This window comes from Notolepis coatsorum (genome assembly GCF_963971535.1).
Source record: "Notolepis coatsorum genome assembly, chromosome: 3".
Lineage (NCBI taxonomy): Eukaryota > Metazoa > Chordata > Actinopteri > Aulopiformes > Paralepididae > Notolepis > Notolepis coatsorum.
In genome coordinates, this window is record NC_140167.1 from 178590778 (window position 1) to 178605842 (window position 15065).

The 15065-nt window shown below is 42.5% G+C and overlaps 1 protein-coding gene across 2 annotated transcripts in view; it reads left to right on the top strand.

Moving 5' to 3' along the window:
* Positions 1-2641: 2641 nt before the first annotated feature.
* The window catches only part of rif1 (replication timing regulatory factor 1), an 89428-nt gene continuing 77004 nt past the window's right edge, over positions 2642-15065 (top strand). For both annotated transcript variants that reach the window (XM_084310221.1, XM_084310222.1), the window contains exons 1-3: positions 2642-2809; positions 9466-9602; positions 10022-10100. In XM_084310221.1, coding sequence (XP_084166347.1) covers positions 9487-9602; positions 10022-10100 — 195 coding nt within the window. In that variant the 5' untranslated portion in view covers positions 2642-2809; positions 9466-9486. The remainder of the gene's footprint in view (positions 2810-9465; positions 9603-10021; positions 10101-15065) is intronic.

A 15065-nucleotide genomic window follows, 5' to 3' on the forward strand; every position in this document is an offset into this window, starting at 1 on the left:
TAATGTAAAATAAATGTAGCTACTCATTTACATATTGTTAAACATGTTGTTTCTGTATTTATTACTTATTAAAGTTATACATATTGCATATGCATTTGCATAGATGTAAAAATATATGTTAGCTTATGTTATTTTAACAAATAATTTGTGTTTATCAGAACCCCATATTACTCCATTAATCAATGATCAAACCATTCAAGTAAATAACAAAGAAGAAGATCATCAAATACAAGCTATGACATTAAGTTTGTTCAAAACCTTTTTGTCACAGTCAAGAGGGGCAGAACTAACAACTGAGCTGCAAAGAACACGTGGGACAGATGTAGCAGATGTTACAAAAACAAATGGCTGCACACAACCTTGCAGAGGCCATACATCCAACTAATGGAAGATAGTTTAATTAACTTTAATTAACAGATTGCAGAATGGGTACAGTACAGTACATCTCAATACACACAATTATCATAAATGTCTAGATGTATGTCATGTATATGTTATGATGAATTGAAAATGGGGGACCCTGATGTAAACAAGACAAAAGTCTTTCTCTGGTCTGCATCCCCTTAACAATTGTGTGTATTGAGCTGTACTGTATTGTACCTGTTGTGAAGGGCCAGATTAAACCGAATATATATATTTATTTATATATATATATTTAATTGTATTTGTATATTCTCTAATATTCCCTGATATCCCTTGTATATTCCTTGTACAATATGCATTGAATATCCATTCTAGCCTACTGAACATCCCATAATAGTCTCCATTCTACTATTGGTCGAGACCTTGGTGCCAGGCTGCCATACCCCTCAGACCCAGTTCAAACGTACCGCTCCACATGTACGAACAAGTCCTAGTTCCGCGTAGGAATCTGACTACCGCACCACTAATGGGACTATTTGTTCATAGTGCGTATATATACTGCGCTACTAAAGTAGGACTTTCTTTTCAGTCCAGTTTCTTACCCTCCAATAGAGTCACAGACGTAAAGCCTCCCCGCGACGCCACGTGTGGGAGTAAGGCCAAGTTCGCCTACCATCGGTATTGAGACATCGTGTATATTAATATTTGAATAGTCATATTTGGCACTATATCGTCGAGTTGGACGTAGTCTATTAAGCTAATAATAGTCTGTTAATATATAGTGCTTCGTGCGGTGAGAATACTACCGTGGTCAGTACCCCATCGTTTCGGGCAGAGAACTGGCTGCTTATCCAGGGTGGTTGACCCCACGTGAAGCTGCACCCGAGGAGCCCCAGAGCCGACGAGCGAGTGGACCTGTATACCGGATTATTCTACCGACGACAGCCCGCCTTCCCAGGCACGGATTATGCTTTGTATACTTTGATTATTCCATGGATAAAGACCCCCGACACTGCCGTGTGTTGGAACCCCCCCCCCTGGAGAGGACGCAAGGTGAGGAGACGCTCTGCAAGACGAGGTCGCTTCACGTCTCTCCTCCGTGGACCGGATGACGCCGGCCCACAAAGAGTCCACCTGCTTTCATCTGTGGTCCAAGGATCGCCGGCGCATTGAACGGCACTACAGTGGGTTCACCTGGGATACCCTTGGCCGGATGAGGCAGCCGGATTCTACCCCCCCCCCCCTCCTACTCCTGTCGGCTTACAAGCGACCGGATTAACCCCCCCTAGCGTATCCAGTATATAATCATTAAAGTATCATTGCTGTTATCCCTTAAACTATTCCAGGTCGTATATGTACCACCTGCGCCTTCAGAGATTGGACATTCTCTATTGATATACCGACGAATACTCTTGCCATAAAAGTGCATACTAATTTCCATTCATAAATGTGATTGATTTGATTAAGTGCTTGCTCTACACACCATCGCTGTGTAGAAATAAAGACCTATTTCTAATTCGTACATTTGTGTTGGATCCGTTTCATCTACGTGACAGTGTTCATCATAATATATTTATGCCGTGTACTGGGTGGCCGAATATTAAGTACAAAGGTAGTGGTAGTAAGTATCATATCTAGTAATACAGTCAGGGAATTGTACCCCTCAGTTACAGTACCCATTCTGCAATCTGTTAATAAAATGTTCAATCAATCAATCAATCAATCAATCAATCAATCAATCAATCAATCAATCAATCAATCAATCAATGTATGTCATGTATGTCATATCATATTATGTTATGATGAATTGAAAATGGGGGACCCTGATGTAAACAAGACAAAAGTATTTCTCTGGTCTGCATCCCCTTAACAATTGTGTGTATTGAGCTGTGTACCCATTCTGCAATCTGTTAATAACATTTTCAATCAATCAATCAATCAATCAATCAATCAATCAATCAATCAATCAATCAATCAATCAATCAATCAATCAATCAATCAATCAATCAATCAATCAATGTATGTCATGTATGTCATATCATTATGTTATGATGAATTGAAAATGGGGGACCCTGATGTAAACAAGACGGAAGTCTCTCTATGGTCTCCCCCCCCCCCCATCTCCCACCCTCACGAGCTCCATGTAACGCGGAAGTGCAGTGGTTTTCCCCCGCGTCAGTACGTAGGTAGGCGGTCCTGAGTTTCTACGTATGTAGGGTCATAGGTTGTTTTATACGTCGGCGTGGTAGTTTGGCGCCACCATCCATTTTCGCGGGGACTCAGCAGTAGAGCTACAGCCAGAAGAAAGCGAACTTTTAAGACTATACACTTACTGGAAGAAGAGATCAGAAAGCTTGCGAAATTAAGAGACCCTGAATATATATCGTCGGAGTCCATGGTGTTGTTGCCCAGTATCAGTCATCCGTCTTTCTGCACACATAACGAGGTGAGGAAGTGAACAATGTTGACGCTTTTTGTGCAAGTCGCGGTTGTGTCACGTTGAAATGGCCCAAGCCACACAGACATGCTTGTGCTGCTAATGCTTGCTTCTTAGCGAGAAACAAGCAAATTAGCTGGCAAACGTATCACTGTCGCAACAGTTTTTGCAAACGTGTTCTGTCATCGATCTGTGTTGATCAGCACCAAGCACCTGCTGTGGCCAGAGTGCTAACATCGTAACGTTAGCCTAGTTTGTTAACGTTGGCTCCAGCCAGGTGCATAAAGTTTAAACTTGGTGCACATCGCATCAATGCACGGATCAGAATCGACACTTGACATGATATTTGGTCTGTGCTGGGTCAGTGTATGCCTGCCTGCCAGATAGTTAGTTAGCCTGTGTTAGCTGCGGCTAGGTAGTTGGTCAGTACTATTAATAATCGCCAGACTAGACTTGTTGTGTATTGCTGGTCCTCCTTTGGGGTGCCCGAGTTAACGTTAGCGATGAGGATTGAGAACCTTGGATAGCAGTCACTTATTTTGTTGGGTTCACCCTGCTAGTTGTAGTATTCAGTATGTTGATGTAGGTTATTTCTGAGACCGATGGTCTGACTTTTACCATTAGGCCTAGCCCTATACTGTGTTTTATGATTATGCTAATAATGAATTGGATTTATATAACTTTTCTATGACTCAATAGTTCCAAGGTCTAAGGCTCTGTGTCCCTGAAGGACAGAGAGAGGGTTGGTGGGGGGAGAGGAGGCAGGCTTGAGGTGGATCTGCGTTCTGGACCAGTTGAGTCTCCATATGAGAGTTGATGAGTTTGAATAACTCCTCCTGTGATGTCATCAGAGGACACTCAAGCCGTGTGTAGAAAAATAGAATAGAATGGAGATAAGGATTGCAATAGTGATTGCTATTTTTTCATATACATTTCATTGAGCTCTAACTCATTGAGTTGTAATTAAATAAGGATTTAGTGTCCTGGTGACATCACGGGAGGAGTTATTTCAAACTCATTAACTCTCAATAACTGTCAAACTAAATGAATTTGTGCGAAACTGTTTAGAGCCTTGAGATATGTGAGATTATGTACAAAACAAATCATTGTTTTTCGGTGAAGTGCCCCTTTAACATTAACTTTTTACCATTCAACATAATTGTGTATCAAACAATGCACAGTATCTAAAAACAACACACAAAACAATAACACAAGTGGCCAGTGTTTCCCATACAGAGGCTCTATGCGGGCCGCCCCCCAAAGGTATCTGGGGCTTTCTCACTCAACATCGGGGTCGAAATCAGCTCCGTGCCGAACTCCCCCGAACTCCCCCCCCCCCCCCCCCCGTTTTGAGCTTGTAAGCTTGCCGTAGTCGATGATGTCACGCTCGAAATGTAAACACAGAACACGGAGACTGGAGAATGGTTGTTGATATAAAGAAACAAATAACTAATAAATATGAAGTTATATTTGAACCTCTGTTGTCAAGCCTTGTCAATATAACCCACCCCCCTTTTCTCACGAATGGAACTCTGTTGTAGAGTCCGCTTTTGATCGTTTTGCAGGGTTAACAATAACGCTAAGCTAACGGCTAACGCTAACGTTACTACACATGCAACATACTAGTAACATTGCTCGCATCGATTATATTGAATGTCATTGATCTACTGGTCGACCGAAAATGTAAACGGGAATGTCTTAACACGACTGCGGACTCTGGATGTTGATATAAAATGAACAAATTGCCAATAAATATGAAGTTATATTTTATCACGAATGGATGGTGTTGTAGAGTCCGCTTTTGAGCGTTTTGAGCGATCTACTGGTCGACCACGGCCGACTTGTTGGGCACCACTGGTCTAATAGAAATAAATGCATTCGAACAATGTATAGACATAGCAATGGCAAACAAAATTTATGACGTTATGTCAGCACCAGGCGCCACGCCCGTGAAAAGGTACAAGCTCGCAAAGCCACACCCCCCGTTCTCCCGGGACCGACCCCGAGACCACCTCTGCCAGCTGGTCCCGTTCAGCGGGGGGTGAAACGATTCAGCGCCGACTCGCACCCCAAAAGTGGTGAGTGAAAACACTGCCCCCCATGCTCCGGGACGGTGATTCGATACAAAAGGCTGAGTGTGAAAGCCCCCCTTAACACTTTGATTGCCTAAGGCTAAATTCATGATATACCATAGGTTGCCAGCTCTATTTGTCTATGGATAAGTACCCCTTCTTTGCAGGGCTATAACTTTTTAAATTCTATTGCTAAATTGCCATTATTATGGCCCATTCAAAGTCCTATATGTATTGTTCATTGTGTAGCAACGTTAAACTTTTTCATTCACATATTCATAGTAAAATATGGTCTAATGTATAAGTATGTTTTCATCTCTTTCTGCAGCTTTCTCCAGAACGTGATCTATAGCCCCAAATGCATTATATTGATGATTAAATACAGTTTGATGGCAATCGGCGCGATATAAAAAATTTCAATTGGACGTACTTCTAGAAGTTTCTACGTATCATCTGATGCTGACCGGATGGGCGGGGGATCGTTTATAATTCCGTGGGCAGCGTTATATCATTCATCTAGTGTGGGTCATATGTTCATCAGAGCAGTTTATATCGAACACGTTCAAAAATAACGCTGAATCTTACCGTATCTTCCTCGCGCCGTTGGACGATCAGCGTGGTGTAGACCGTTTTCGATTATGGGATGTTTATCCAGATGAACCATTTTCAGGTTGTATAATACTAGGGATGCCCCGATCACGTTTTTTGCCACCGATACCGATCACCGATCGTCGTGAGCCATATCGGCCGATACCGATCCGATACCGATCGTTTTTGATTAAAAAGAAAAATTATTTTATATAATTTTTTTTTCTTTTTTTTAATAAAATATATATATTATATAATTAGACTTGTACTTGTATTATCTGCGAGACATCGCCACCACGCAACAAGCTCCACTGTCTGTGTGTACTCTAGTAGCCTCCAGCTACGGCCAGGATTCTCCGGAGCTGCACCTGGACCTATACTCGAGTAGCCTCGAGCAGAGCTACGGCCAGGATTCTCCGGCGCTGCACCTGGACCCTATTGGCATAACGTTACTTAACTGTGCTCAGCAAGCCCTCAGCTCGAATACGCATCGAATCAGTGTTATAAGACATTGATATCAGGAGCTATCTGTAGCTACTGCTAGCCGGATATATAACGTTAATACAACGCCTCAGTGAATTATTTAGTTCAATGGGACATTTCGTTTTGAACGGGGAACTAACTTGCGCTAACGTGAGCTAACAGGTAGCATACACGTCTCTACTAGACTTTGTGGAGCGTTTGTTGATGTCAGGAGCTATCGGTAGCTGGCCGACTAGATGTTATAAGACATTGATAAGACATTGATATAGGACATTGATATCAGGAGCTATCTGTAGCTACTGCTAGCCGGCTAGATGACGTTAAGACAACTATTTAGTTCAATCGGACATTTCCAGGGGAGGAAATTAGGCCACTTTACTCGCCAAATGCGAGTATTTTTTACGTTTGGCGAGTGATTCATGAAGACCACTCGCCAGTCTGGCGAGTTGACAGTGCCAGCCCACGAGAGCACTGCACAAGACCCGCGGACATATATAATGTTTAATAAAAGTTCCCGCAGTACTGGCCAACCCGCGGACATATATAATGTTTAATAAAAGTTCCCGCAGTACTGGCCAACCCGCGGAAATATAGAATGTTGAATAAAAGTCCCGTGGCCATCAGTCAAGGAAGCACTCGCAAACAGATAACGTTAAACACAGAAGATGGAAAACAGACAGACTGAGCAACGGGGAACTGCATCCAACCCTAGTACAACTCTCGAGTCTAAGGCAAGGACACATTTAAATTACAGAGGTGTATGTTAGTCTATTGCGCACCGGACTACGACGTAAGGTTAGACATTTTATTTCATGCTCAAAAGCCCCTGGCTTGCACATCGCTAGGCCTGCCGCGATAAGCAATAAATCGATTAATTGTCGCGATAATTAAAATGAATGCAATGATTTTGACGGGCGTGATTAATTGCTATTTGCGCGTTTGTTTTAATGAGGCGGAACCAGTGCCCCTTGCAGTCTCTCTCCGTGTGGGTTGGCCGCTGGCGTTACTACAGAGCACAGCACGGGAGCTCCGTGGGGCAGTAGCAACGCCACATAGCTTAACTACATTTCTCAATAGTGTTGCTCCTTTTAACCAAGTAGCGTTATTTGTAGTGTAACGTTAGAATAACACAGAATAACGTTAATACAATTACATGCATCATTGTTTACAATGAACGGGTGGGGCTAGTCAAAGCACTGGAGACGGGGACAAGTTAAACATGAATTAATTTATTATAACGGGTCGTTTTCGAGTCGTGCTGCAGTGCCTGCTAAACGAAAATAATCGCTAAACGAACAATAATCACTATGCAACAACCATCAAATGCACACAGCACACACACCCACACGCACACACTCACTCAAACAAACAACACACTGCAGCACCCACTCTCCACACTTTAGATCACACAAACACACTTACACTTTATATTTATTGATAAAGGATTTGCACTACAACTCGTACACCTACTGTGAATTGTACCTAAACTGCACCTCGTCCATTTATGCCTTGCACTATATTGTATTGTATATTAGTACACTGCACAGTATTGTATATTGTATGGTAACTACGTCTACGAACATTGTACATATGTCAAAACTGAACACTGTGACCTCTTTTTTTACTTCTAATTTTTACTATGTTTTTATTTCATACTTATCTTGTCATGCACAGTCTCTGGAGCGCAACAGTAAGAAGCATTTTGTACAAAAGTATTCTGTACTTCTGTATGACAACTATTAAAGAAACTTGAAACTTGAACTAACGCAAGCTAACGGAGATATCAACATGGACCACTAGACTTCTGGGGCATTTGTTGATATCCGGAGCTATCAGTAGCTAGCCGGCTAAATACCGTTAGACAATGCCTACTAAAAGTGAATAGTTGACTGGGTAATTTTGTTTAAACAGTAACGATAGCTAGGTAGCTAACGTTAGCTCAGGTCGAATGCACTATCTAGACTCAGCAGAGGAGGTCCGCCTCCTCTGTGTTTACAAACTCTACACGGGTACGGGCGGGGCTAGGGAGGAGGAGCAGTTTGCAGGTCCTGTGCATCTGAGACAAGCGAGTGAGATATCCACTTGATCAGTTTCCGCGATCGGCGAATATGACTAATTATCGGAATTCCCCGATCGCATATTTATACTGATTATCGGCCGATAACGATCGGTGGCCGATCGATCGGGGCATCCCTATATAATACTATATACGTCCAAATAACGTTGTTTATTGAGTTAGGGCGAGCGATTGATCATCCAGTGTGTTGAGATGGAGTCCGGCTACCGATCGCGAGTGCCCGGAGCACATAGGATGAGCACTTCCTGTTTGGCGAGCCCCTCCCTCTTGGCCGATCTGCCGATCGGCCACCAGATGGCGCTCTCTAACCGTTAAGCAGTTGATGGGAGCTCACCAGTACATCTCAGGGCTCCGGAAAGAAAATATGATTTCGATCACAGATTTTTGAAATATTGATATCAAAGACGAGTTACGGCGTCTTCGGCAACTTGAGCATGGCGGGGAAGGACGCCTAAAAACGTCTTCCGGCAGCCAAAGTGTTTTAAAAAATGGCCCAATCTAAATTATTTTTCTTTTCCAAGACGATTGTCAAAATGCACACAGACCAGTGGACCTTATATTTTAGAAGCTATGATATCTAGCTGTTCAGCCCTTCGTTCGACAGCCCTGTGACGCCTCCTCTTGTGAGTTATGCTGTTTCTGTATGCAGTGAAAACGTGTTTGCGTGTGAGCCGGTGCCACTCCCAACAGCCACACATGGCTACAGATTAGGTTACAGAGGAGACGCTCTGTCAAAACCAAAATGGCAGAAGAAACAAACTGGCCTTATATCTGCCAAAAAAAGCTAGTTAAATCGGAGACCAGAAGATATGACCAGAAGATATGACCAAAAGAAATACCAGAAGATATGACTCGAAGAAAGACCAGAAGATATGACTGGAAGAAAGACCAGAAGATATGACTTGAAGAAAGACCAGAAGATATGACTCGAAGAAAGACCAGAAGATATGACTCGAAGAAAGACCAGAAGATATGACTCGAAGATATGACCAGAAGATATGACTAGAAGATATGACCAGAAGATATGACTAGAAGAAATACCAGAAGATGTGACCAGAAGAAATGCTAGAAGAGACTATATCTTATCACTCCTCATACATTCACTGATTTGAACTTTTGAAGTAGCCAAACGTTACACTATAAAATGCCTATTATTCAAAAGGAAGATACAGTTCTTTCTTATAATCTTAAAAAAAAAAAATATATACGATAACCGTGAGAACTGAAACCGTGATATTTCCTCAAACAATAATCGTACCATCGACATCCCTGGTGCCGTCACAAACCGCACACCACCCATCATCATCACAAGTACATTCTGAACCTGAGGGGAAACGACTCTCTATATACTATAAATATTGCCCGGCTTTAGCCGCCAATGCTAACAAAGCAGCTTGTACATAAACATACACAAGCCTAACTCCCTCCTTCTCCTCCCTCGTCAGGTGGTGGGGAGGTGAGCGAGGATGATGGCGACGGTGGCGCCCCAGAGCAGCTTCAGCCTCCTCCCTCTGCTGGAGTCGCTGGAGGACGGTGGAGCCGGACAGTCGGAGCAGACGGACGCCTACCTCACCATCGCTAAGTAGGTCCCCGGCCCGGGGCGTCCCTTCACCAGTTACATACACGGGGTATCTGCGGGGTATTCAAAATTCATAATTCTGAATTTAAGGCCTTAAAAGTTATTGGGTCTTAAATAAAAAGGTCATGGGTAAAATTCTTTGGGGAAGGCTGTTTGGAGATTAAATGTTTTTGTATTCAATTATTTGTGGGGCTACCGGGAGCGTGGTGCGTCTGGTGATGCTTTTTTTGCTGGTATGGTCGTGAAATTGGTATTCAATTTAGCTTTAAATGGTATTAAAAATGTTTACACTTGTTGAAACCTGCAGATACCCCGACACATAATGTTTGGCCACATTTGCCATTGAAACATAATGGAAATATGTGTTAACAGAATATATGTTAACTGTTTTACGCCTTCCCTCCCCCCTTGTGCATTTGCAGTCGCCTGAGTGGAGAGGAAGGGCGCCAGTTCCTCCCTGCAGTTGTAAAGCACTTTTCTCGTCTGAGTAAAATTATTCTGGTGAGTGCTGTATGCATCGTGGATCAAGCTGTTCAATGAACCACAGAAAGACAAGAAACCATTGGGCTCGATACACTTCGCCAAACTGCAGCAGTGTGTGTGCTGCACAGAATGTCTTGCTTTTCATTTTGGCGCTAATGTTGACGGCAGGGAACAAAATAACTAGGCGCCCATCGCCAAATGCGTGCAGATTTACCGTCTGGCGTCTAGAAATAATAGTCTGCCCGCCAGCTGGCGTGTAGTTCATATCGATACTCTTATTTTGAAAATCCTGTGCGGGTCTCATTGCCGCCCCAAGCGCAGCTCCAGTCATAATATCTGGGCTCCGGCAGCTAGCAACGTTCAGGTTCATATGATACTCTTATTTTGAAAAACCCTTAGCAACTCCGCGAGTCATATGATATCTGCCCACTCTGTGTTGTTTCTTGAAAACAGAGCAGCAGCGTTAAACAGAGCAGCGTTAACACAGCAGTGCGCCTACAGACGCGAAATAAGTCTGTGATGTTTTTCTTCTTCTCACGAGTCCAATGCAGCTACATGCACCGTCGCCATTCCTTTATGCCCACATCGCCCGAAATTAACATTTATGTACCACTACAACGTTAACGTAAGCTAACAAGCTAATCCTGATGATCAGACGAGACGGAGCTATAAACGGCACTGAGGAAAGGGAAATGGGGGGGGGGGGGGGGGGGGGGGGCACTCCCCTTCCCTGTGTGTGTGTGCGTGCGTTTGGAAAGACGACGAGTCACTAGTCAGGACTCAGGACAGGAGTATATTATAGTAAACTGAGGATTACTGAGGATGGACAGATAATGTTGATATTCAAATATAAAAAATTGAGAGGAGTGGAAGTTTGAAGACGGACTACAATATGATGCGGGGGTGGTGAGTTGCAACGCAGTGTGTGTGTGTGTGTCCCGACCCCACTTCTATGTTTCAATAAATTATTTGCATTTAAAACTATTAACGCTGACTCATTCCTTCAGTCCACTCAAAATTATGCTAATATTCCTTATGTTGTTTATGATATTAATTGAAAATGGCATATGAGAGTATTATATGTAATAATAACACATGGCGATATACTAAAAAGCTATTTATAATTTTTGGCTAGTAAAAAATCTGCCCGGCTGGTACTTTTAAAAATCTACCAGCCAAATGGCTGGTAAGTCAAAAAGTTAAGTTTGTTCCCTGGTTGACGGGTTAGAACAGCCACATTGGCCATGTTGACAGGTTAGAACAGCCACATCGCCCATGTTGATGGGTTACAACAGCCACATTGCCCATGTTGACGAGTTAGAACAGCCACATTGCCCATGTTGACGGGTTAGAACAGCCACATTGCCCATGTTGACGGGTTAGAACAGCCACATTGCCCATGTTGACGGGTTACAACAGCCACATTGGCCATGTTGACGGGTTAGAACAGCCACATTGGCCATGTTGACGGGTTAGAACAGCCACATTGGCCATGTTGACGGGTTACAAAAGCCACATTGCCCATGTTGACGGGTTAGAACAGCCACATTGCCCATGTTGACGGGTTACAACAGCCACATTGGCCATGTTGACGGGTTAGAACAGCCACATTGGCCATGTTGACAGGTTAGAACAGCCACATCGCCCATGTTGACGGGTTAGAACAGCCGCATCGCCCATCGCTCACTGATAGTTTATCAGTGAGCTGGATGCAATCCTACCTGGAGGGGAGAGAACAGATGGTGGAGGTAAACGGTACCCTATCCCCCCCCCCCCCCCCCCCCCCCCTCCCAGTGAGCTGTGGTGTTCCACAAGGAAGCATACTAGGACCGCTACTGTTCCTAATTTATGCAAATGACATGTCGTCAGAGCTTGTGACTGCAACTTGTTCCTGTTCGCGGACGACTCAGCCCTGCTGGTCTCTGACAAGAACAGGTTACAGGTTGAAAAAACCCTCAGCTCAGAACTCGGCAGAATCTGCACCTGGCTCGCTGATAACAAACTATCATTACACCTGGGTAAAACAGAGTCCATTCTCTTGGGTTCAAATAACAAACTCAGCAAGACCGACGGCTTCTCAGTTACAGTGGGTGACAATATTGTCACAAGGAAAGATGAAATTACATGCCTAGGTTCCATCCTTGTGACAAAATGGCATCCAAAGTAATAAAAAAAGTCAACCAACAAACTAGATTCTTGTACCGGATCTCCTCTCTGGTAAACAAGAATACCCTGAAGACTCTGGCAGGAGCACTCATTCAAGGGTACTACGACTATGCTTGCACCTCATGGTACCAAAGCACCTCAAAGGTGCTAAAAACAAAATTACAAACATCACAAAACAAACTGGTCAGACTACTGCTTGACCTTACTCCTAGAACCCACCTCACCCCTGCCCACTTTGACAACCTAGGATGGCTTAGAGTAGACGACAGAGTACAGCAACTTGCAATGGGCCTGGTCTACAAGATACACTACACGACTAAGGTACCCATGTACATGTCAAAATACTTCCCAAAGGTCAGTGAATACCACGACCACAACACCAGAGGGAGCTCCACAAATCATGTGAAACCCAGATTCGGCTCAAACAAGGGACTAAACACGTTTCGCAATTATGCCACATCAATGTGGAATGCCCTACCCACAGCTGTAAAGGAATGTGAATCACTACCCACTTTAAAAACCACTCTCAAAGAGCACCTACGGGAGACTGCAATTAGAAACTGGCCCCTGTAAATGTCCTAACTAGGCCTGCCACGATAACACATTTTGCTGGGCGATTAATTGCCCCCGAAAATATCGCGATAAGCGATATTATTGCGACCGGTTAGAGAATTTTTTTTGAGAAATTTATTTCCCAAAACTTTTATTTTGAAGCCCACCGCTCCGTCTTTTCCGGTGTTTGACTTTTATTTTGAAGCCCACAAGTATTGTTGTTATTATCCTAAGCAGAAACTATGAGCCGACAACATGTCTCGTCCGGTTGTTTTTGAGCTAATGATAAAACAAATTGTTGGTGAACAACTACCTTTCGGTTAGTTTTAACGTTAGCTACTAACGTTAGATGCAGCTACTACAGGCAATCAACGATGAGGAGGAAGCGTCAAAGCAGTAATAGAATAGCTGTGGTGCGTAGGCACTGCAGCACGACTCGAAACTACCGGAGTGTTATAATAAATTAATTCATGTTTAACTTGTCCCCGTGTCCAGTCCTTTGACTAGCCCCACCCGTTCATTGTAAACAATGATGCATGTAATTGTATTAACGTTATTCTGTGTTGTACTTGTAGCTATGCTATACGTTGTATTTCGTTTGTTAGATATTTAGCTAATGTGTTAGCATGGAATGAGAATCAAAGCTCTATCTTTCATCTTTATTTAGCAGTCCAGTTTCTCCGGGCAGTAGCGAGTAACTACTTGGGTCTAAAAATTGCTAACGTTACACTACAAATAATGCTACTTGGTTAAAAGGAGCAACACTATTGAGAAATGTCTATGTGGCGTTGCCCCACGGAGCTCCGGTGCTGTACTCTAGTAACGTCAGCGGCCCGCCTCCCAACACGGACAGTGACTGAAGGACTGCGGTCAAGTGAGCCGTCTTTTGCTTTTGCGTGGTCAAGTGAGCCGCTCTTGTTTTTCGAGTGCGCGATTAGTTCCAGGTTTACGGTAATGCATTAAAACAAGCCTGGGACGCTGTTGTAATGAACGGACGTGACTTTTGAACACAGTCTCACAAGTAGATCTTACAGAAATACTTAATATGACATTGAATGCGCATCGAATCAATAGGACGTTTAGTCTAATCAATAGGACGTTTCGTATGTGCAGTATTATTGAACATCGAATCAATAGGACGCGCAGTATATTCGATCACTAAACTAAAGCTACAGACAATTCCACAGAGGAACACTTCCGGTGAGGATTTCAAAGTAAAGGATGGCATGTGGTTCATTTCTATTATTTCATAAGTAGTTTATTACACTGCCATGTTTGTACTTAATACTTCTCAAGACTACTTGCACAAATAATATTAACTACTTTTACTGTGTACTTTGAGTAATTTGAGTTTCAAAGTCCTTTTTATAGAACAATGAGTATTTTCGACTAACTTTGATGTGGGATAAAAAAAGATTTTCCCATAAGCACTTTATGAAACTGCCATGGTTGTACTTAGTACCTCTTAGACTACTTGTACAAATTATATGAAATATTTTTACTGTGTACTTTTTGAGTAATTTCAGTTTCAAAGTCCTCAGAATCAGCATTTTCGACTAACTTTGATGTGGTATAAAAAAAGATTTTCCCATAAGCACTTTATGAAACTGCCATGGTTGTACTTAGTACCTCTTAGACTACCTGTACAAATTATATGAAATATTTTTACTGTGTACTTTTTGAGTAATTTCAGTTTTAAAGTCCTCAGAATCAGCATTTTCGACTAACTTTGATGTGGGATAAAAAAAGATTTTCCCATAAGCACTTTATGAAACTGCCATGGTTGTACTTAGTACCTCTTAGACTACTTGTACAAATTATATGAAATATTTTTACTGTGTACTTTTTGAGTAATTTCAGTTTTAAAGTCCTCAGAATCAGCATTTTCGACTAACTTTGATGTGGTATAAAAAAAGATTTTCCCATAAGCACTTTATGATACTGCCATGGTTGTACTTAGTACCTCTTAGACTACTTGTACAAATTATATGAAATATTTTTACTGTGTACTTTTTGAGTAATTTGAGTTTCAAAGTCCTCAGAATCAGCATTTTCGACTAACTTTGATGTTGGATAAAAACAATTCTTCCCATAAGCACTTTATGAAACTGCCATGGTTGTACTTAGTACCTCTTAGACTACCTGTACAAATTATATGAAATATTTTTACTGTGTACTTTTTGAGTAATTTCAGTTTTAAAGTCCTCAGAATCAGCATTTTCGACTAACTTTGATGTGGGATAAAAAAAGATTTTCCCATAAGCA